At 37.0% G+C, this 24654-nt stretch overlaps 1 protein-coding gene across 8 annotated transcripts in view; it reads left to right on the forward strand.

Moving 5' to 3' along the window:
• Nucleotides 1–24654, forward strand: part of CTNNA3 (catenin alpha 3) — a 1350697-nt gene that overhangs the window by 692016 nt on the left and 634027 nt on the right. For all 8 annotated transcript variants that reach the window (XM_031461217.2, XM_010985795.3, XM_064488129.1 and 5 more), the window contains 2 exons: nucleotides 11929–12009; nucleotides 21215–21367. In XM_031461217.2, the coding sequence (XP_031317077.2) occupies nucleotides 11929–12009; nucleotides 21215–21367 (234 nt within the window). The remainder of the gene's footprint in view (nucleotides 1–11928; nucleotides 12010–21214; nucleotides 21368–24654) is intronic.

Consider the following 24654-nt stretch of genomic DNA (forward strand, 5'->3'; position numbering starts at 1 on the left):
CCCAGTTTCAACAGTATATATTTGCAATTATCCTCCATCCACAAGCTTCCGTGTCTTTAAAATAGTTATGTAATCAAGATTCACACTAAATTGACATCTCCTTACAATCAGGAGCAAGCAAGTCAAGTTTTACTTATTTTTTTATGTATAGGTGATTGTGAAAGAGTGACCCAGGTAAAGTATTTGAGCTCTTTCCTTTAGCGCTTGCTAGGGTGGTTCTTTAATGCGATACTTGTGCTGCTCTGGATTTTTTGTTAACCTGTAATGTTCTTGCTGCTTAATGTTAAATCTGTGTTTTATGCCCCATGATTTCTAGCTAGTTCATTGAGTCCTGTTTCCTGAGGTTGATGGAAGGAGGAGTTAATATCCTCAGCTTTCTAACAGCAGAGACAGAAAAGGATCACAACCGTCTCTAACATTACTGGCTCCCTGAGCCACACTGCAAGAAATATTACAGGCAACAGATAGTTTCATTTTCAATTTAGACACCCATTATTTGCTGTTTACAGGCCATTCCTAATTCTGAGTCCAGAATTGATGGTTCATTCTGGCGATTATCATTACAGCAATCTCCTGCAATTCAGTGGTGCTTCATCGAGAGCTTTGCACTGCTTTATCAGTCTTCCCTGACGTCTGGAACTGATCTATAGCACTGCGTCCAAATCACCCCAGCTAAGAGAGGCTTGGTTTATGACTCCCCAGATGTCCGTCTCTTCTGCTAGGTAGGCCAGTTTGCACAGTCTCAGTCTGGGGGAAAGTTGACCCTTGGGAAAGAGAGCGATGGTCATTAAACAAATAGAAACCTGACATTTAAGATGCTGGATCTCTTGGAACAAAAGTAGATGATATCACTTATGAAGTTAAATTGACTGAGTTTTGTTCAGGGGTAAATAATAATGAAGCAGAGGTGTTACCTAGTTTTCCTTGCAAACTGAAGGTGAGGAGTGATGCATAAATCTCCTGAAGAGATGGTAAAGAGATGGTAAAATAGCATCTGTTAATAGTAACTGCTTCGGATTCATAAGCACATTTCAAATGGATATTTTATAGTTTACCTTTTGAATTTACAGTATTTAGTTTTGCCGCTCAGGTATGTGAATGTTTTCTAGGCTCTGTTTGATGCATTAAGTAAAGCTTATTCAAGGACCTTAGAAATCTCTGTGCGTTGGTTGGTTGCAGAAGAATCACTCACTAAATCTGCACTTTTGAACGGCTATGGTAGCTCATGCATCTCTTACATGTGCCATAGGCCAAGCGAGATTTCATTTTAAATCTTGCTGATTAGACTGGGGATGAGAATATCTTTTGCCACCAGTGCCTACCTACTCTCGTGCCTTTGCTGTGGCTGGTCACTTGCCCCTCCTCCCTTCCAGTGGAACTAGAACTAACAAAACTAGACAAGGGACTGGGCTTGGTCATAAAGGGGCTTCCTATTCCTTCTTCCCTAAATTAAGGACCATTCAGCACTTCCCTGAGAGTTTTCCTTCTGCTGTGGAGGGAGTGACAAGGCAGAGAGAAAAAGAGAGAAAACCCATACAAGAGGTAGGGCTGTGAATGAGTCTTCCCCACCTTCTGCATGAGGAAGGCTGCCTGACGGGAGCTGTGTCTTCAGGAGAGGGATACAGTTAACTTCTAGCAACCCCTCAGAATAATAATCAGAAAATACATACCCCAGCCTTCCTCTCCTCCTACCTTCCTGTGCCTTCCATTGGCCAGACCCATCTGAAAGCAGGAACAAGGGAGCATCTTTTTAAAATCTGGGCTGTGGGTGCAGAGAGTATAATGAAAAAGGGTAGTGCATGGGTCTGGAGGGTCAAATGGAAAAAAACCTGGCACCAGTGATTTCAAGGGTTCATGAAAGGTCCCCATTTCACCTGCAATTCACTTGATGTGAGTGGTGCTTCTGCAGAGGACTGCTTATTCTCAAATCCAGCAGTTTCTATAATCCTTCTCAGTTTAGCTTTATTTGCTGATGGATGCAAGCATCTTGAAAAAAAAAGCCGGGATGATCTCAGACCGGCCCTTGGACCACAGAAAATGTTCACACATTTGAATTCAGTCACCTCTTCTGTCTGTTCACAGCAACTAGCCAGCCTCCTCTCAGCAGGTGGATTTCTTGGGAGAGAGTTTATACCTGCCCACTGAATCTCAGCTTCCAGGGACTCATATCATGCCTTCTAAATGGTCCCATTTAGACAGTGTGAGTGACCATGTAGGGGAAGGATGGGAATCTGAGGTTAGCTTTGTCCATATAAATCTTCTCCAAAAGATCTTCCCAAGCCTCCACACATTTCAATCTTTATACCTTCATTAGATATGTAAGGTTAATTATTTCTTTTGAAAATCATTATCTTGGCTTGGCACATCATTGTGAAATGCCCTATGTGTATCTTGGTGCTTTAGTGAAAGGTAAACATTCAAATGTAATAGAGAGGAATGGAAAACTTCATGCATTGGGTAGGGTCTGGGAGTAGGGGCATAGGAAGGAGAGAATATTTTCAAGAAAAAGCCTTTGGCGCCTTTCAAACTACACTATATAGATCAGTATTTATTCTGATTGCAATAAATTCGATATTGCTTGTGAGATTTTTTTTTTCTGTTAAAGAGGTATGCATAAATCAAGTTTTATAACACATAATATTTTTAGTATGCTAAGTGGACTTGATATAAAAGAGCCCTTGCTTATTTTCTTTTATTTGTAAGGAAATTTTAATTGTAAAGAAAATTATTACCTGCTAAATAATTTTGAAGAAAAAACAATTTATATGCCAAGTTTCTTCAAAGTGGAGCCTATCTTTAATTTTCCTCCATGCTGCAGAATCAGAAACTCTTTGAGTTATGAACCTTGAAAGTGTTACTTGAATAGTGATAGAAAGTATTTATTTTAATCAGTAAAAAATAAATCCATTGCATTTATATTTTATAGTGTCAGAATAAACATGTTTGCAAAACACACATTATAACTGATGGTGAAAGTGAAAACAATAATCAAAATGATAGAAATCTGTCTGGTCTAGATCTCATATGTATAGGTCATGGGAAAACTTTGTTAGACTAACTAAAACTCTGTAAAGCTCCCTGTTGGCTGAAATTTGACATATTGAGTATAATTAAACTATGAAAGCCTGGCTTAGGAAACAAAAGGAGTAGGAATTATTTTTAAGAAACTAGAGGAATGACAGACGATAAAATTTTAATGAGATCAATGTTGTGCTAATGCTCTACCTCCCAAAGCATTGTAGAGACAGAAAAATTGCTGGAGAACAGTGGTTCTATTTAAAAGATGGACAATGATTTATTTGGTCCATGTGTGTACTATGTCATATCATTGCTTATTAGCCTCTGATAGTGGTTTTAAATACGATTAAAAACAAAAGTCTTTAAGGAACTCAAGGTGTAATTGACAACAAAATTTTGTCTTCTTTTACTTTTTTGCAGCCACTCTTATATTAACATCACAGCTTTTTTCTTCACAGATAGGCACTATCCTAAAGCTAGCTGCTGGGCCAGATATCACAAAATCCGAAGGATTTCTAGAATGAGCCAGATCTCCTTAAATATGCTAACAACTTCTGACAGTGACTCAATAAAGGGATTTTGGAAATTGAAATGTCAGTAAAGACATAAAACACAATTTAACCATTAACTGAAATTAGAGGATTTGTAAACTTTGGCCTAGATATCTATATTTTGTCCACCTTGACTGTCCTGAAGATTATACTGTTTTCACAGGCTCAGTGTCTTCTGTAACAAGATGTCTAGAATCTTTTCAATGAAAATAGGCAAATCTTCCTCTAGATCTCTCTGTTTCACATGCTCATTCACCACTTCAATCTTTTTTTTTAATTCATTCACATCAGTAAGTATTGAGCATCTATTAGAGCCAAGCACTGAAAATATAGTAGTGGAAAGATAGTTTATGTACTCTACCCTCAGTGATCTAACAATTATTTTTATTGCTAATAATAAATATAATTTATTGAATGCCAGTATAAGACAGTTCCTGCCCTACATGCTGTATGTACGTTATTTCATTTAATTCTCACAACAACCCCTAAAGCAAATATTGTCATCATCATGCTATAGATGAGGAGATTGAAACTTAGCTTACATAACTGGTATGCAGTCACCTTGTTACTAAGTCTTAGAACTAAGATTTGAAGAATATCTATCTGATTCCACTATCACACTAACTTTTAATAGCAGTTGAACACAAATGCTATTTTAAAGACAATGCAGTTGATATAAAATGTTCTAAACAAGCCTAGAAAACAAGTCCAGTTTCAAAACAGAAATTATTTTAATCTGTTTGTATGCCAATACCACAACTGACTGGTTAAGCAAATCTTGATTGTGAGACAAGGCAGGTTTCTTACTTCATTGTTTTAAACCAGTAATCTCCAGAGCTATTAGTTTATAGAATTAGAAAGAAAAACAACACACACACACACACACACACACATACACACATATACACACCCTGTGAAACTAACGGAAGGTTTTCTGTTATTTTGCTATGTCAAATAGAAATATTATGTTACCTTTAAATACAGCCATCATTTTATAAAAGAAATGACAAAAGCTTTAACATAAAAAATGGAAATGCTTTCAGATTAGACAGTTCTTATGGTTAAATAGCTTGATTATCTCTATTTTTGTACTTTCACTGCATGAGCCTGAGACATGCATTTTGGAATCATTAATGTACACAGTATCTTTGAATTCTGATCTGAAACTAAGTGAAACCTTCAATTTTGAACACGTTCCTTTCATTTAATGGTAATCATAGCATGATTTACAGGAATAGTCATTGACCTAGGAGCTGGCAAGATTTGAAACCCATTAGAGCAGGGGTCACAGCAAATTTAGTTTAATGCTGAATCACTGAAATTAATAAGCTCCATCTTTTCAATTTCTTCTTACTAAAAACAGTGTCGGTTCCAGAGTTTGCTGGGCTTGAATGGAGGGCAAGAAACTCCAACGACAAGAGAAGAAAAATGGGAGGCAGGGATTGAGACAGATTATCACAAAACACCTTGAAGTGAGAATCCTGAAAAGACCAGAGATTTTTGGAAATAAAGTATCAGGTTACTCCTGACTCTTCCAGTTGCTTTCAGAGTTACCTGTTGGTTAGGGGGGTGGATCTTTGCCTGCATCTGCACTTGCACGTATATATGACTGATTTTCCATGGCAACATCTTTAAAAGAGAAGGTCGTGGTTTATATCCATCTCTGAGATTCCAAGGAGGTGAATAACATCACCAGTAAAATGATTTGAACATTACTGCAGTGCAAACCCAGGAATATTTCTTTCATGCTTGATGCATATCAGTTGAAATCATGGGATCTGGCATAAGCATCTCTGCCCTGAGAACACATGTGACAGGCTGCAGTGTTGTGTTCTCAGTGCTTGACTAGACACTTACTAGACTATATGTCAGCAGAGAACTCTGGTACCTCCCATTCCTAGAGCTGGGAGGAACTCTGGAGGACACTGAGCGCAATGGCCTCCTTTTACAGATGCAGAGAATAAGGACAGGAGAGGTATTTTACCTTAGTTAAGGTCACCCAGATGGCTTATTTCAGAACTTTCCCTTTCTGATCCACATGGTAGTTTCATCTTCATACCAAGTTTATGTTGTACCTTCTTATAGGGAATGATAACAGTCTTTGCATTAAAAACTTTGAATAGAATATCTGACAGCTAGCACGATGATTGTTAGTTACTTTTGTTAAAAAGATAAACAATTTTTATTAATAAAACTGTTTGAATATTATTTATGATTAATAAAAGTGTGGTTAACCATTCTTCCATTTACTTATTTCACCCACAGACATTAGCTGAATGCCAAACTCTGAATTAGATACTAAGATTACAGACCTGACAATTTAAAAGATGAGTCAGAGTGTAAATAAAAGATGAAAAAAGTTCACAGGTACTGTAATTGAACTATGTGGAGAAATTAGTGGAAATACAAATGAGAGGGGTTTTAATTTTTATGTCTCATTTTTTATTGTGGGGTTGAGATTGAGGAGAATCAGAAAAGAAGATGTTGAGGATGAGGTGCTTGAACTGAATTTTGAGCTATGGATTAAGAATTTTCCTGTGGAATGGGAATTGATTAGGGCATTCCAAGATAAAGGTTTAGTGTTTGGAAAAGCATGGGGAAATCTGCCAGCTGGTGTAGTTCAGGAAATGCAAGAGTTAGTGACAGTGGTGACACTACTGATAAGTATGGTAATAACTGCTAACTTGTCTTGAGCCCTCACTATTTGCCAGAACTTGTATATCCTTCATCATTTTATTCCTTACAATAAACCTGTGATATAATTTGCTACATCAGCTCCACTTTAGAGGTAAGGAAACTAAAACTTTGAGGGATTAATTAACTTGTCCAAGGACACGTATCCATCAAGTGATGGAGCATAGATTCAAACAATTTTAACTGACTCCACAAACTTGTGTGCTACTCTGCTCGTTATTTTTAAGATACCAATTTATATAAAATATTGATTGGGGTTTAAGTTACAGCTCATTCAGTATTGGGGAAAGCATGAGATTAGACTCAAGTCAATATGACCCTACCACTTACTGGGTTTCCTCCTGGGGGAAGTATTTCAACTTACTGAACTTCTGTGTCTTCATGTGTAAATGTGTGAAGAGTTATTGTGAATGGCATTGGAGAAGATGCGTGTGAAATACTTAGTTGTGGCAGTTATTTGACAGAGTTGGTTCCCCCTCACTGATTCCCAGTTCCACCCAGCAGACAGCTTACCTGGGGCGGCATCCTGCTTTCCCAAACACGAAAGGTCAAGATACTTGCAATCTTTAACCTATTTCCCTTGATAGCGAAGTTGTTCTGTTCTTTCGAAATTATTTTTAAAAACCTCCTTTCAAGTCTCAGAGTTAATTTTTGTTTGTTTTAATTTCATTTTTATAACACAAACCCTGCTTTAGAAAGATTTTTTTTTGATACCCTGCTGAGATGTTTTCCTGATATGCCATTCAGGATAGTGGCATTTTAGAAGAGAATTCTTTTTTTTTCTTCCAATGCCATTTGTATGTTTTCCATGCCTGAAAAATGTGGGCTAGAATCTGTGCCTCTGCTGTGTGTTAAGCATAAAATATTTTTAAAGCTATTTCTGCAGAGAGGAACTAATTTAAGGGCATCATAATTCATCTTTATCGTGAAATAAAGATTTCTCATTTAAAGGGGGATGTGTCATTTTAAAAGGTTGAATAAAATGGCACACATTTAAAAACAAAAACAAAAGAAAACATAGCAAAACAATAATAAAAGCATTTTGTTGCTTTTTAAATTCCAGAGTTCCTCTCTCCACTGATAACATTTTCTTTTGATTATGAATTAGATCAATTTTTATTTGTTTTAAACCTCATCCCTTAGTATTTGAGACTTCATAGTTTTTGTGAGGTCAGCATCATGGCCCTTCCAGTTCAAATGTCTTTATTTATTTTACCATTGCAGATGTGTATTATGTATGCATATCTCCAACACATTTTTAACAGCTGTTTATGCAGGAAATTGTACAATAAAAGTAACATATTATTCTATAATTCTTTTTTAAGAGAACATGGCCTTTTCATAGAATTTTCAGGTTAGAAAGGAATATAGGAACAATTTGGGGCAGATCTTCATTATATGCGTATGGAAATTAAGGCCTAGAAATGTTACCAGGTTTGCCAAAGATGATCCAGTTTTCTTTTCTCTATTCAGCAAATAACTTTTGAGTTCCTACTATGTGCAAAGCACTGGGCTAGATGCTACGAAGGACAAATTATGTGTAAGGAGTTTCTCTCCCTCAAAGTCTGCACGGTCTAGTGAGAGACTGTTCTCTCTTCTTCACCTCCCCGCATCTGCCAGTCATCATCCTACCCAGTTTACTCGTCTGGAATACTTAGGTCTGTTTTCTTCATTGTACTGCCACTGCATTCGTTTTCACACTTTTCATCTCTCTGGTGGACCGTTGCTGGGACCATCTAACTCTTCTGCATGTCTTTTTTTCTTAATCTTCTCAAATACATCATGCAGACTCCAGCCAGACTGCTGTGTTTGAAATAATGGTCTGTCTGTGTCGCTTACCTGTGCACAGTCCCAAAGTTATGACTGTATTGTATAGTAAATAAAAGACCCATTAAGATATCTTGTTAATATTTGGTGTGTAAATATGAAAATAGATTATGTGGGACCTTGCACACCATGATCAAAAATTTGTTCTTAATTCCTTTAGAGCAGGAATAGAGAGAAGAGTTTTAGAACAAAAAAAGGACAGAATTAGATCTCAAGATTCTTTACTAAACATCTTGAGGGTTGGGATTTTTGTTTGTTTCTTGCTCAGTATTTTATTCTCAAATAAAAGGTGACTTGTGTTAAAATAGGAATTCATTTATACATTTGATTAAACAAAGATATGTTTTAGAACAGCGCTGTTGAATACATCGTTCTGAGATCAATGTTCTGTATCTGTGCTGTACAATACAGCAGCCACTAGACACACGTGGCTGTTGCTCACTTTAAATGAAAAAACGGAGGAGTTGAATTTTTCACATTATTTAATTTTAATTAGTTTATGTTTAAATTTAAATAGCCACGTATTACTGGTAGTTATCAGGTTGGACAATACATTGTTAGAAAGTTCTCCCTAGCAGGGTCCCAACAGGAAACAGATGGAAAATTCAAATTCAGATAATTCAAGGAGAGTTTATTTATAAAGAGACTTTTTCCAAATGTGTGGGCAGCTTTAAGGCAAAAACATGAGAGTGCTGTTAATTGTGGTAATGATATGGGAGCAGTGGTGAGGTGGAACTGATGGAAGGACTTAGAGTTAAGATTCTAAGCCTAGATTATGTCGGGACAGAATTTATAATGGGCAGTACTAATTTTAATGACATTTCTTTGAATGAAGTCTGTACTCACAACTGTTCTTTTCCATATGTCTTTCCTGGCAGTTTATTTACTGATGAGGAATGTGATTGCTTTCCCCCATACAGTGCTGATTGGTGCCATGTTTTTCCAGTGTTTTTCCCCCCGGCACTTGACTGTAAGTGGTACATTTTCCATTAGCAGGGCTATACTCACCTAATAATGGCTTCTGTTAAGCTTCCTTTAAGGAGCATCTTCTCTTCTGAGCACCTGGGAGGTAGGCAGGCTCTGACTGCTATCTGCGGTTATGTTTTAATATCCTGCCATTTTTGTTCCTTACCTCACCACCCACGATTCACTCAGTCCTAGCTCGTTGCTTCATGATTTGTTAAGGCTTTGAAAACAGAAGGAATGAGGGCTTTTAAGTGGGATGGGGTTATTTCTCCTTGCTTTATTTATTTTTATGCCATGCAAAAGGAGTAAACAGGCATAAAATGGCTTGACTGAAGCCTAATAAATCTGGATAAATAGAGCAAGGACCCAATAAAAAGCTGGAGGTGAAAAAGAAGAGAAGTAGGGGAGAGAGAGGGTTAGACAAGGAAGGAAGATGGGGAAAACTTTATACTTTAAATAATAGTGACTGTTTTTTATTACCTGAAGAACAGAATGTCTTTGACCCAAAGAGACCTTTTAAGCTAAGGTTAAGCTCTGGGTAGAAATTAGGAAATCATCTTTATAGTCCTTACTGAATGTCTTCATGCTGTCACCTCCTGTCATCCTTTATTAAATTTGGTATGCAATTGCTCTTAGCTCTGAGAAGGTTGACATCTTTTAGTTGTTCTGATGAATCACATCACAGAAGCTGGTGAGTTTTTACGACCAAGACAACAAAAGTCTTTCCTGTGATTTCCTGATGCACTGTGTGTGCTAGGGGTGGGGAGTGTCTCTGTCTGTTCTACTCCTGCCCCCTTTTGACTGTCTCTGCTTTCATGAAGTGGGAAGAGATGACCAAGAGCTAACACTGAAAATGGAGAACAAGGGACAGGTTCTTTAGGTAAAATTGGGAACTGTCTCATAGCCCATTGTGTATCAGTGGCAATCTGAGTCATTTCTACCACAGCTTTTACTGCTCTGACATTCAGAATTTTATTTCGTCTGTTTTCCTCTTCCTCTTCTCCCACTTCATTCACAAGATACAGTCTCCATCATGCACACATTGCACATTCATTCCCAAAAAGAAAATGTAGTTAAGGACTTAGTAGTCCTCTACTGTGTTTCCCCTTAGGAGGTATCTGGAAATGTGTGGGGCCAATTTTGGGCTATCATAGTGCCTGAAAGTTGTTAGTAGAATTTAGTAGACAGGGGTCCCTGGATGCCAAACATCTTGCGTTGTACAGAATGGGCTCAAATGATGGTGATTTTCCTATTATACATATCAGTAATGTTACTCCCAAGAAAATCTGGATCTAACTGAAGTTTAGATGGGTACCAGAAACCTCAGCTAACAGAGTATTTTAGCTGTGCCTTGATGAATAGATGGTCAGATCTCTTCCAGAATCTAGTAAGTCCTTGGTAAAACTATGTTGTGTTTTGAATCAAGTTGTTCATTTATAAACTAATCAACACTATTGAATAAATCCTAAACAAGTTACTTTCAGGAATAAAAAAAATTAAGATATCCTTGCCAACATCAAGATTCTAAAAGTATTGTAAGGGTGATAAGTATTCACAGAAATAAAATAGGTATTTTGGGATATTTCCAAAATGCTATTGGAGCAGGTTTACTTTGGGGAAGAGTTGCTAGGGGAACTCTGGAAACCATTGAGAAATAGGTAGGATTTTAATAGGGAATTATTTCGGGAGACATTTGCTACAGTCAAAGGTATATTATATATAAAAACTTGGAAAAAGACATAGAAATGTATAGAAATATTCTTACTGTAAAGAATAGTACTTGAGAAGATGAGACAGAAAATAGGATTGAAAACGTAGATTAGGATAGATTATAAATCGTCTTGAACTTCTAGTAAAGGAGTCTTTCCACTTGAAGGTATGGATTTATGTGTGAGTTTAGTCCTTGGGAGTAGCGTATGGCATGTTGCCTTGTGGTCTGTATTTTGTTACAATGCCCTTCTTCACAGAGTCCATGCTGTAAACTCCCTCAGTTATCAGCTGCTTAAACTTGCCTTCCTGATTTTCAAGGTCTCCTCCTAAGAGCTCTTCTCAGTTTATTATTTTAAATAGGAGCAGTGTTCCTAGAGGTGAATCACATAATGATTTTTTCAATTTCTTTTATATAAGATATTGCTGAAAAAAGTATGATTAGATTCAATTCAGTTGTCTACCACAAAAGTAATATGTACAAAATACCAACCAAGGTGACTCTGTATGTGCTTAATAGCCTGAAGATTTAGGTTAAGGATATAACAGAGGCAATGATTCTGCTTGAAGAATGAAAAGGTGTTGCACAGATTATCTCAAAGAGCCAAAAACAGCGTCCGGTTTTTACTTGAAACAATTTGTTCTTGGAATATTGTCAGCTAAAATTGTGGTCAACTTTTGCAAATTGTATGAATTTGCACTGCATATTTTATTTAGTGTTTAGCAAAACTCCAATATGGCTCTGCATAACTTACACAATGCACCATGAAAATGACTTCAGAAACTCCCACGGAAGTTGACAAATTGGGCATCTAATGCTTTTAAGCTAATTGCATTCTTAGCGGTTAAAGAGCCGACTTGTTAAGAATGAAGACCAGAGTTTTTTTGGAGATAATGCTCTGCCTACTGCCATACTGAATGCAGCCCAACCCTGTATCAGAAATATTACAGAAGCTTAAAGAAGAAAATAATGTGAAGTTTAATCACCATTCAACTTACACTCTTAAGTAAAGAACTCATGAATCATATGCAATATCATAGCAGTTTTGAAACCTATTCTTGAATTTTCAAGCTGTTATTTTCAGGAAATTTAGAAAGCAAATTGCTAAGTGATAAAGAGTAATTTGATACCATTGCTTATGCCATTTTTTTTACTTCTTTGTAGACTGGAAAAAAGGAAAGGAGTAATACCCTGAATATTGCGATAGACAACATGTGCAAGAAGACAAGAGACCTTCGCAGACAGGTGAGGGAAGAGAAACGTGGAGACTAACACCAAACAAAATGACCTTCTTTTATTCTTTTAAACTTAATCTAGAATATAAAACAAGAGCAATAAACATACACTTTCCACATTTACATACCTCAGCCGTTTTTGTGGCAAACATAGAAGAAAGGGTATGTGACTTAATACCAGGCAGTTACATTCAAATAAATGCTGGCCCTGCTGTCATCAGCTGTGCAATTTTGGGAACAGATTTCATCTTTCTGAGCCCCTCTGAACCCATAAAATGGAATTAATAATTCATAATAGAGCTGTGAGGTTTAAATGAAATGCCTATTAGTGCCTGATACATAGTAAATTTTTAGGGAATGTTGGTAAATTGATTCTGTTACATTAAAAACTGAGTTTATTGTCCAAATGCTTAGAGCAAACATCTAGTAATACAGAGACCCTACTAATTTCCCCTTCTAATTCTTTTCGAGATGCCTCAAAAATTAGTTTCTCATGAAGTTAAAGCTACTTTCAACCTTAGGCCACCAGGAACGTAGGATTAGAAAGGATTTCATTAAATAATTTAGGAGTTTGGTATTATACCACAAGTTAATTTTTTTTTCTCCAGAATATGAAGATTTAGCTATTTTCAAAGACCTTTTCTTTCCATTTCTTTCTACTATTTAATAATCAGGGTTCTTTCTCATGTACAACTTTAACTTGGTCACCATTAACTCATCAAAGAGGGGCAAGAACTTTTCAACTATAACCTTTTAATGCAGTATATTATTGTAGTTTAATGGGAAGATTGAGTAAAATGGCCCAAGCAGTCTTTTAATTCGAAGTAGATTTGGAAATGGGATAAATAGGGATCCACCACCAGGTAATATTAGCTGTGTAAAAGCACAATTTTGAAGACTGGGAAAATTCCTGTTTCTCAACTTTATAGCCTTAATGTGAATTCTGTTTCTACTGTCAGCACTTAAAATCACAGAATGGAAGAGGTGGAAGGAACTTAGCACAACTTGTCCTGTGATGTAGATGAGGAAGCAGAATAGTGTGGTGAGGTGGGGCAGGAAGGAGGAAGGGGCATTGAACTTATGTCAGCCATAATCGATGCCCAGCCCAGGCACTCTTACCCTCCAGGCTGTCTCCTTCTTAGTTGTGTGACTTCTTGTCTGTCTTCTATCCCACTTGCTCCTCCTAGGACTTGGAAAAGTTGTTACTGTGAGCTGTTAACATCTGTGTCTTTCCTTCTCATCTTATCGCCCTAGGTTGCCTCCAACAAAGTTATGTACAAAGAGCTTATGTCCATTTATGTCTCCAAAGCTTTTGGAATCATTGTTTTTCTTTAAAAAAAAAAAAAGTTAAGATAAAGCAATCCTTTGTGCGTAGGATTACCAAATTTAGCAAATCAAAGCACAGGATGCCCAGTTAAATTTGAATTTCAGATTAGCAGCAAACAACTATTGCATGGGACATAATTATATGTAAAAATTAGTTGTGTTTATCTGAAATTCAAATTTAGCCAGGAGTTTTATATTTCATCTTGCAATCCTACTTGTATTTCCACCTCACACCACCAGTGAGACATAGAAAGAGTGTAGGAAATTACTAAAGCTTTTCTTTGTAGTAGTTGGATGTTTCTAGCTCATAGAGAACTGCTGTGTTCCAGAGGTACACAAATTCCCTATGGTTTCATAGGTCAGCATCTTCTTTTTGGGGGTTAAGTATTGCTGCTTAACAAACTACCAGAAACAATAGCAACCATTTTATTATGTTTCATGATTCCATGGGTTGGCTCGAGGCGGGTGGTCAGCTGGTCCATTTCTGTAGTATGTTCTCTTGTGGTCTCTCATATAGTAGTATTTCAGATGGTGTCTGGGTTTAAGGCTCAGTGCTTCTTCTTCTTCCCTCTCTCCTTGTGGTGCCTAATCTGCTAAGGCTCCTTCATATGGTTTCTCTCTAGCAAGGGAGCCTGGATTTCTTACATGATGATTCAAGACTCCAAGAAGGGAGAGATGGAGGCTGCCAGGCCTTCTCCATGCCTGAGCTCCACAGTCACTAGGATGGTGTTTCTTCCACATTCTATAGATCAGAATAGTCACAAACCCTACCCCAGGTCAACAGGAGCAAGTAAAACACTATCTCTTATGGGAAAGGTGGCATGTGTGTACGGGAAGATGGGATTGTTTGGAGCTGTCTTTGGAAACAATCACGGTCTTCAAAGTTAGTTGAGGTAGTTGTTATGATTCGTTCTCAGTATCCTTACTTGCCTTCCCTAGGGCTTCATTTTTCATCCTGATGTTCATGCTTGTGGCAATAAGAAAAACTAGTTTAAACAACAACATGAGTCATCTCCACCTCTTCTTACTCTTGCAAAGTTCTTCAGTTTGTTTTAAGTTTATTTTAATCTTCTGTATACTTTTTCACACAGGAAGGAGAAAGCCCCTACCCTTAAAATGTTTTGCTTTGAAATATTTAATATCTTTTTCTTGTTTTAGGTCTGTTTGTGTTTGTTTTTAGTAAAAAATGAGCAAAGCCCATCTTCCTGCTCATTCATCTTAATCCCCTTGCTTACCCATGGCTTGTCCATAAGCATCCCAGAAACATTTTAGCTTTGGTTCAGAGAATCCTTGGACTTCACCTGGGAGGAATGAGATAGATTGCTTAGACATAGCTGAGAAGAAGCAAATTATATATTTTGGGGCAACAAGATGGAATGTCCTACAGGTGACATTATTTATTTGTTTCAGGTAAGCAATTTGTCTTTTCTTGCTCTGTGACTTCATTGCCTGTTGTACTAGAGAACAAAGACAAAAGTCCTTGGCATGGTATTTCAGATTCTTTGTAATTTGGCCCCAACTTAATCTTCATAATTCTTAATGTTCTTTCTCCTTTCACTGTCTTTCTCTTTCTTCCTTCTCATCATACCAGTACATTACCCTGTTCTCTGAATTTCCCACCACCTCCCTTCCCACCCAGACACACATGCACCTTTGTATAGATGGCTTGTTCAGTTTGGTGCCTTTCCTGTTCCCCTTCCTCCCCTCCTCCCCACCAACTCCTAACTGCCTGAGGAAGCTCAAGACTATTACAAATGCTACTTCTCCCATGAAAGCTTTGCCCTTTTCACCAGCTGGAATCACTTGTTTTCTTCCTGGAGCACTTACAGCATTGGTAGTTCTTTTATAGCAGTAATCATATTCTGCTTGTCTTTTTCTTTTTTCATGGATTTTTCTTCACCGTGATTTTAAATCCTTAAAATGATAATTATGACAACATCTCTCATTTAGTAAATGCTTTCCGTAGCTCTCTACCAACTGTAGTTCTTACATTGTTGCTTTTTGACCCAGAAAAAAGATGTAATGCCATAGTATTACTATCTCAATCTCAGGTGAGTCAATATACTGAACATCCCCCAGCTCACTGAGAGCGCCCAAGTTTGAGCCCAGGTCCATCTAACCCTAACCCGAATTTATAATCACTATGCCAGGGGCCAGGGAAAATACCCTATTCACCTTCACAACTTCCAGTGCCTAATGCACTAATTTTATATCATAAGTTGTTTCCTTCCTTATTATTTATTTTATATTTTTAAAAAATTTCAATTTTCTTTTTCCTTATAGTCTTTTTCCCATCATTTATTTCAGAACTGTATACCTAATAAAGCTCTTAATAAGGGAGAAAGATTTTTAAACTTCCTTTACTTCATTAAAAAATTAAAACAAATATATTCAATTTCTACTGTATTATATACAGTGAAACAGACATTTAAAGGCAGATTAAAACGTTTGTTTGTATGTATTGAGATATAATTGTCTATCTCATAAATGCCCAAATAAGGACCTGAGCTATATCAAATAAAATAGTATTCTGGTGACAACAAGCAAAACAAAAACTTGATTGATTCTTTAGTTGATGAGTTGCTGAACTGCTGTATTCATCTCTTCTCCATGTTGGTAGTACCACTGTCATACTTAGAAAAAAATATGTTGGCTCTTGGGGGAGGGTATAGCTCAGTGGTAGAGTGTATGCCTAGCATGCATAAGGTCTTGGGTTCAATCCCCAGTACTTCTATTAAAATAAATAAATAAATAAATCTAATTACCTCCTCCACAAAAACCAAAACAATAAAAATGCTTTAAAAAATATGTTGGCTCTTACACTTCCTTCTCATCATTCTCATCATCAAATAATATTAAGTATTTATAAGATACACAACTCATTAAGTTGACACCGTAGGTATATGCTGAATTAATTTTTAGGTGATTCAGTTCCTATTAGTTAATTGAGTTTTGAAAGTCATAGTTTGCTACTTGACTTAAAATGGCATCGGTATACACAAATACAAGTTTTTCTAGTACCCTCTTCTTTCCATTCCTCTTCCACTCACAATTTCATTCTTTGTATTTCCTTATTTGGTGGGGATGATGGGGTAGGCAGGGCTTCCTTATAGTCTTCACATACAGCTTTCACTTTGGGGTTTCCACTGCAGAGACACATTATTTTATTTGAGATCCCAAACCACTTACATCAGTGGGAAATAGAAAAATTGATGTCTCAAAGCCTTTTGTTAAATTGCAATGAGGAAAGATGGAAAGCCCCTCAATTTGGTTTCATACCTGACAGATATTTATTGAAAATATGTACCTCTAATTCCTATTGTCCTCCCACCAACTTTAGATTTTCATGCTGTGGCTTCTAAGATTGTCCTGTTTCTACATTGGCATGTTGGATTCTTCCTTAAGGTTTTTTGTATATCACCCAAGTGAAAGGAATTGTTCCACTGGGCAGAAAAACCATATAGACATAGAGAAGACAGAGGAGGACTAGTTAGTTATTCTACATGAGTATAGATGATTTTAGAATTTAAATGAAAAAAATCCCATATGAATATGTCAGTACATATAAAAAAAGATTACTTAGCATAGCATTTAAGGTCTTCCAAATCTTGTCTCTATGTTCATTAATAGTCCTATCCTATAGATGACAGAATTAAACCTGGGGGTGTGCAAAGCAGAAGTGGCAAAGTGTGATCATCAATGGGTAGTGTATATAAAACATCAGAGTCTGATACTTGCTACATGACCCAACAACACTAACACCAAACAGATGTGTCTATGTTATTACCAGATTCCCCTGAAAGCAGATCCTGAGACTTGGGCCTTAGTTCAGGTCTTTTATTTGGGAGGCAGTGCCAAGGAGCAAGTGTAAGAGAACATGAAATGTAATAGAACAGTCAGGGAGGGAGGAAAGGATGCACTATGGTGGTTGTTACTACAGGCTACAGGAGCTTAAGGACTTCTGAGAAGGGACAGAATGCCTCTGAGAATTGTCTGCTCATGAAAGCTGAGAATTTTACCCAGAGCTCCCATCCTCTTGGTTGTGGATTGCTCTCAGTGGTGTTGACTCTCCAGAACTTTCAGGCTGTGCTTAAGCTAAGAATCTCATAGAGACTTGAAGGAAGTCCTGAGAAACAATAACACAAAGAAGCATGGATTGCACTCAAGGTGGGATGTCTTTGGAGGACATGGAACTCTTCCCCACTGTAACAGCTGAAATCAGACTGGGCCAGTGGATGAGATGGAAAGCACCAAAGGCCTCTAATATAGTCTATAATCATAGCTATGAATGTGATGGTAAATGATCAGGAATCAACAAGTGAGGCATTCTGGTGAGCAAATTGTGAGTCGGTTGCATTGACTGTGCTGTTGTTTGCATGGGGTTAAGATCTTTCATAGGGGACGATATCTCCCTGCCTGCTGACTGTGTGCTGTCTCTTAAAGATATCACTTATGTCTAACACAGGTCACCGATTTCTGCCCATTTTCTTCTGTCATCTTTTAATCTTTTTGTCTGAATTTTGTTCTTCTTACCTAAAATACTTTTCAATACCTCCATTGTATCTAATGAGATTTGATTTTAATCCTCACTCTACCACCATGTTCCAGTCGCACAAGACACTTGTGAAATCTTGAGGATCCCTCTATTTTCTTTGCTTATGATAGTCCCTATTCCTACAATGCTGTGCTTCCCACTTCCAACTCTTTAATATCTTATTCAGCTTTTAAAATGGAATACATGTATCATCCTTACAGAAGCCTTCTTAACCATGGCAATAAGTTCAATGTTTCTTACTTGTTTGCACTTCTTTTAAGATACTCATCAAAGTCTGTGCATCTCTCACTCCCTAATATTTACCCTGTCTTTATCATCCTGGCATTCCCCAGGTTGCCTGGAATGGTGCCTTGCCTTTAGAAAGCTCAAAATGCATTTGTTTTATTGAATGATTATGCGACTACAGAATATTCATCTTGCTCATTATATTTGACATTATAATATGTCAGGTAATTTCAGCCCATTTTCCAAGGCATAGAACTTATTTGAAAGCACATTTTCCAGTTCTTTTGTCTTGTCCTACTGAACATATCATACCTCTGTGGTACCCTTTTCTCATTTATTGTATTATGTACTTAGCAGTATGCCTTAGAAAAAAGCAAAAAATGTGTTCCTAATTTGGTTTAGTTTTTAAAAAAATAATTTAAGTCAAAGAGTTTATTCTTTAATTAATAGTAAATCAGCTGTAGCTCAAGCCTCAACTTTGCAATATATTTCAACATTTGTGTATGGGATGACAGATTGAATAGCAGGGTAAATATAGTTGAAAACTTTGAAGAAATAAAAAAGAACAAGGGAGTAAATGTCATTAAAATGAAGGGAAGACAAAAGGTAGCACCACTGAGGGGAGATGCAAATATATTTAGTGCTGTAAGAAGATTGATAAAATTATTCAAGTGTTTACAAAAATGGGAACAATCTAAGACAATAGTTATTTTTCTCTAGAAATAGTTATTTCTTTGATTTTTGTATCATGATAAATGAAAATGTATTTTTTAAAATGTAAGAGGACAATCTGAGTTTAATTGTAGATGGGACCATATATTGAAGTCTTTTATACGAGAAACCATCCCTCTTTAAACCTGTGTCTCAGTGTAGTTAATACCAAGCCTTATTTCTTCATGTCACAATCAAACTACTAGAAACAGGAGTTTATTTTGTCTCCTCCTCCTTGTCGCCTGTTCACTCTTCATACCACAGCAGTAGGTTTCCTGTTTTCACTTTTCCGCCAAAACTGCTGTTATTAAGCTCAGTAATCACCTTAGCGGTCAAATCCAATAGGAAAGTCTTGGTTGTTTTTATTTAACTTATCTTTAAAATAAGACTCTGAAACCTTTTATCTTCTTGAAATTTCTTTGCTGTCCAGTCTCCTGGTTTTCCTTTATTGCAATATTTAATGACTCTCCTCCACTAGATTATCAGGGACCATGTGTCTCCAACTTGATGTTTCTAACAATACCTTACTCTTGGTAGAAATGTAAGGAATGGTGCTTAGAAATATTTGTTGAGTTGAATGAAATCAAATATGCAGAAAAGAGGATTCAACACATTAAACCCAGTTATTGAAATTGTGTTTGGTAGAGTAAATTCATTTGGAGAGCACTGGTGCAGAGGTTTATTTGAAAGTTTTTCTTTCAGCTGTTGATCATTTGCTCTCTGTTTCTTGACCAGCAGCTCAGTCTTTTAGGTCCTACTGTTCCATCTGCATGACTCTCATAAATGGTAGTATTTTCTAAGGTTTTATTCTTGGGCATCTCACTGTTCATCTCCCTCTACATGATTCTGTTAACCTGCTTGCCTTGAATCACCTCCCATATATATGCTGGCTTTTAATCACATCTCTAGTGCATTTCTCCTCTTAGCCCTCCTTTTACTTGTCCTGGTTTTAAGTGAAAGAAGAAAGGATAAAGGGGAAGGAAGGTTATTGAAAACAGCTCCCCCTCTGAGAGATTTCTTCTACTTTTCCCTTGTATATCTGGAACGAATACAACTTTAGTTTCCAGCTCAACTCCTCACTTACGATCTCTTGCCTGACTTCCCACGCCCACTCTTTATGGACAGCAAACAGTTCATTCACTCAGGTTCTTCCACTTGCCTTGTGAGCACTCAGCACTCTACCGCCTGTCCTAGTAAGTGCTCAGTAAATGCTAATAAATTGCCATTAGTGATTTGCCTTTCTGCATGCTAAGCAGGATCTTTCCTTAAGGATCTTCCTACAGCCTTTGTGAAACTTTTGGTAGCCATAAAATTTCACAGTTCTTCAGAGGAAGCTCTACTATCTTAGATGAATCTATAATTATTATGGATTTGTCATCCTATAATTGTTATAGGAAGAGAGAGTGCTTTTGTTTTCATGTAGCTACATCACTGAAAATGTATTATTAATTCTTCTGTAATCTAGAACTAGAATAAGTGTCTACCTATTTTTAAAAATATGCTAAAATATATCTTTCAGAGAAGGTAAATTGTAAATTCCCTGATAGCTATTCATATCTTAGTTTTATTAAATTGAGGTGATTTACCAAAAACTTTGGAGCCATTCATAGTCATTGACATTGTTAATGAAACATTAGAATATATTGTGATCCTTAAGGACTCAATATCATATAAATACAATGCATTAATTTTCCAACTCAGTTTTAAATTTCAGAAAATATCTACTGAGCAGGGTAATTGCCTGATTGTAATTTATAAGCTTACACATAATCAAATTTTAAAGAACTAATTGTAGCAGAATGTTATGCTTGTTTAATAATTTAAGGTGTGAGGGCAAGAACAATTAATGCAAATGGAGAAAATTGGACATCAACCTCATTTATTATTCTCCTTGCTCTATTAATCTGATATCAACTGGCATAATCGGTGATCTAACTTGGTTTAATTACCACGAAGTCTACAATTTAGCTAATCAAAATTTATCATTAGTTCTTCCAACTAGATAGAAAACATTTTATAATTTTGTAGTTATGAAAATACATGATGTACAATGTAGTCTGTACACATGCATAAACATTACAATAGTGCAATTTCTTCCAGGGAAAAATGTAGTACTATCACTTATAATTGACCTCTGGGCTAAATACAATTTAAGAAAAAAATAGTAACTTTTGAGAGCAGGAGAGCTATTACTCAATGATTTTTTTTCTTGGATATTTTGCTTGTTTTAGCTTTGTGGGTAACATCCATACACGGTCTTAAATATTATGACTCTAGAGACTGTGCAAAGAATGTATAAAATGAATTTTATAATCACTGAGATTGTAAAAATAAGAAATAATATGAACTATTTACTGAAAAAAAAAAAACAACCCTGAACTTACTTATTTCTCCTCAGCTCCGTAAGGCTATTATAGATCATGTGTCAGACTCCTTTTTGGATACAACAGTCCCACTTTTGGTTCTCATTGAAGCTGCCAAGAATGGCCGGGAAAAGGAAATAAAAGAATATGCTGCAATATTTCGTGAACACACCAGCAGGCTTGTAGAGGTAAGTGTGCTAGAACTGTAACAACTAAATCCAGAAGAATAGTTCTCTCAGTCTCCATTCACAGCTGAATTGGACTCAGATACAAACTTTTGACCACTTACTGCAAATGAAGCAGAGTTGGGCCAAAGTAATATGAGGGTATGTATGTCAAATTGTGTCATTTCCTCCTGCTTGGAAACTGGAAACATGAAAATGTCCCATGATTTGGGGGAGACAGGGTGGTATGTTGCTGAAGGAGTCATGAAGCTCTGGGTGATTCCCAGGAGATAAATCATGGAATCTGTTTTATTATGGGCATCAATAAGGCAACCATAGTGTAAGAGAAAGCCTGAATGGAAGAAAGCCTAACACCAGTAAGGTGACAGTACTCACAAAGCCAGGAACTGTTGTGGGTAGATGTAGCCAGTGTCCAGGTTCTTGTTCCGTCCCAGAAAGAATTCGGAGATAAGATGAAGAGGTTAAGAAAGTAAAGTGAAGATTTATTAAGGGATAGATAGCACATTCTCAAGGGGAGAGTGGGCAGGCTCAGGTGAGTGGCTGGCCTGAGTTTCTTTGGCAAGTTGATTACATAGAGTATAAAAATAATATTCATTAGGGAAGGTAGGGTTTGGGGTCATATTTCTTGACTTTTCATCCCACCTCCACTTTCCCGAACGAAGGAGGGATTTTTGTCCTTATTTAGTTTGGATCGGAAGTGTTATGACATTGGTGCATGATGGGTACTTCTAATCTGCAAGGCTAATTTTATTGTGATAAGGGCATAATGAGCCAAATACACTGGAGATTCCTGCTTTTTCTCACCTTTCTTTGTTGACCTCCAAGCTGCTAATCACCCCAAAAGGTGTGACCACTTATCAGCCCAGAGGTTCTTCCTTTTCTTTCTCTGCCCAGGGGCCCCTGGTACGTACATGATGTATGGTTTCCTGAATTTGTCATGTGCCCCTCCTTTCTGCCCAATTCCTGCCATTTGGTCTGTGTCCCCCTTTCTCTGCTCACACCCAGCTATCTGCCTGCTCTGACAGAACCAGTGGCAGAAAGAGGGAAGTGTGGTCGACCAGGTCTGTAGACCAGAGCTGCTATCCTGCTGGTACTCATCAGTATGATGGTACCAGTTGTCTATGGCTGTTGTCTACACTCATTGTCAGTGCCCATGCTGTGCTGATTATTCAATGTTTAGACTGCTACACCTTCCTATATAGGCCATGGATTCTGGTGAAATAGTGTTTGGGAGCCCAGATTGCTTGCAAAACTTGTGAATTAAAATAGTCACCACCTGAATTAGAATGACAGCTTTCTATACAACATCTATTAAAAGAGAGGACTCTCCCAGCATCTTTAATGTGGATCCACTGGGAAGGAAGTTTCGAATGTGGCTAGCACTTCCTCTGTCAACTTTCTGGATCTCAGTCTTCACATCTAGAAAATGAAAGGAGTGGATAAATAGATGATTACTAATATCATTTCAACCCTAAAACTGTCCTACCTCCTGCTTTGAAATCTTTGAACTTTCTAAGAATTCTGTAATACAGGGCAACTGTGACACTTCCCATTGGCCTTATATGGAAATAAAGGTACAAAAACCCAAACCAGGCTAATGAGAGTCAGAGTTGATTTCCAGGTTTACAGTGTTTGACTAATTCATTAAATTATTTATTATTTATCTGGTTTCATTTATTCCTTCTTGTACTCATTCCTCCAATGTTTGTTAACTATTCCCACAGGAAAGTGTTAAAAATTAAGAGAGCAGAGAAGGAGCAGGTCATTTAGTGCACCTAACTCAGTGTAGCCCCTTTTATAGCCCGTATAAAAGTTTTGTCTAGAAATGTGTTCTTTAACCTGAAGGCACACCACATTCTGAAAACAACTTTTTGGTTAAATATTCTGAAAGTAAATGTTGATTTCTGCTAATAAAGTTGCATCCTTATTTCTAGTTTTCAGTTTAGTTTCTAATGAAACATAAATCTCATGAGGTGCTCAGTAAAGAAGGACTCCTTGATCACACAGTTTTGGGAAAAAAGTTCTATCTGTTTCTCCTCTTGGAGATTTTACATTTCTGAAAAATCCAGAGATAAAGAGACCTCTTTAATTTAACTTAAGTCAGAATTTCCCCAAATCAATTTACATAAAGTACTGTTTCTTTCATGACACTAAGGTACTGTCTTCCAGGAACACTTGAGAACGCTACCTTAATTTATTACCAAATGATGATTTATTCTAATGTAGACAGAGCTCTAAGAATCTATTTTAAATGTTTAAGGATTTTGGAAATTCTATATTTCACATGAATATGAAAGGATAAAAGATTTTGGAATTTTGTGCTCGTAGGGAACTGAGAATGGGTCTTTTTCAACTCTCTTTGTTCCCTTAGCACATTATAATGAGATTATACTGGCTTTGCAGTCTTCTATTTCTCACTCTGGTGTTACTTAGAAACTTGTATTCAGTTCCAGGAAGCTTTTACACATAGCAAACTATCCCCAAACTTAGTGGCTTAAAACAACCATTTGTTTTCTCTCACTAATCTGTGGGTTGACTGAAGCAGAGCTGGGCAGTTCTCACATAGGATCTCTCATGTGATTGCTGTCAAATATTGGCTCAAGATGGATATAGCCCTTCAAAAGATTGATTAGGCTAGACATGCAAGATGGTACATTGACCTGACTGAAAGTGCATGCTAGCTGTCAGCTGGGAGCTTAGCATGGTTATCGACTGGAGCACCATCCAATACATGGCCTTCCCATGTGGCTTCAGCTGGCAGCATGGTTCCTGGATTCTGAGATTAGAAATCCCAAGAGTGAGCCAGAAACTGGAAGTAGAGCTGACATTCTCCTAAGACCTGGGCCCAGAAATTGGCAGATTGTAGCTTCCACTGTATTTTATTGGTCAAAGCAATCACAGAGCCTGCCCAAACACAAGGGGAGGAGTGGGAACATTAGATTCAACATCTCAATGGGAGGAATAGCAAAGTGTTTGTGACCATCTTTAATCAACTACGCTTCTCTGCTCAGGGCTTCATTTGTTTTAGCTGTTAAGTAAAGGTTAAAAAAGATCATTGACGGTCACTATCAGTTTCTAAAATTGTATGATTCAACAAATACTTTTTACAATTGAGAGGCTTCTAGTTTTCTAAGAGATAGAGACATAGGAGAAAATGAAAATGGTTTTTAAGTGTAATGCTGAAACACTAGGTTGTTTATATATATCAAGAAGGAAAAAAAAAAGAGCACTGCATTTATCTTCCAGGAAAATTCTTCTTTGAAACAAGCTGTCTAACCAAAGCAACAGAG

The sequence above is a fragment of the Camelus dromedarius genome, chromosome 8, assembly GCF_036321535.1.
Source record: "Camelus dromedarius isolate mCamDro1 chromosome 8, mCamDro1.pat, whole genome shotgun sequence".
Classification (NCBI taxonomy): Eukaryota; Metazoa; Chordata; class Mammalia; order Artiodactyla; family Camelidae; genus Camelus; species Camelus dromedarius.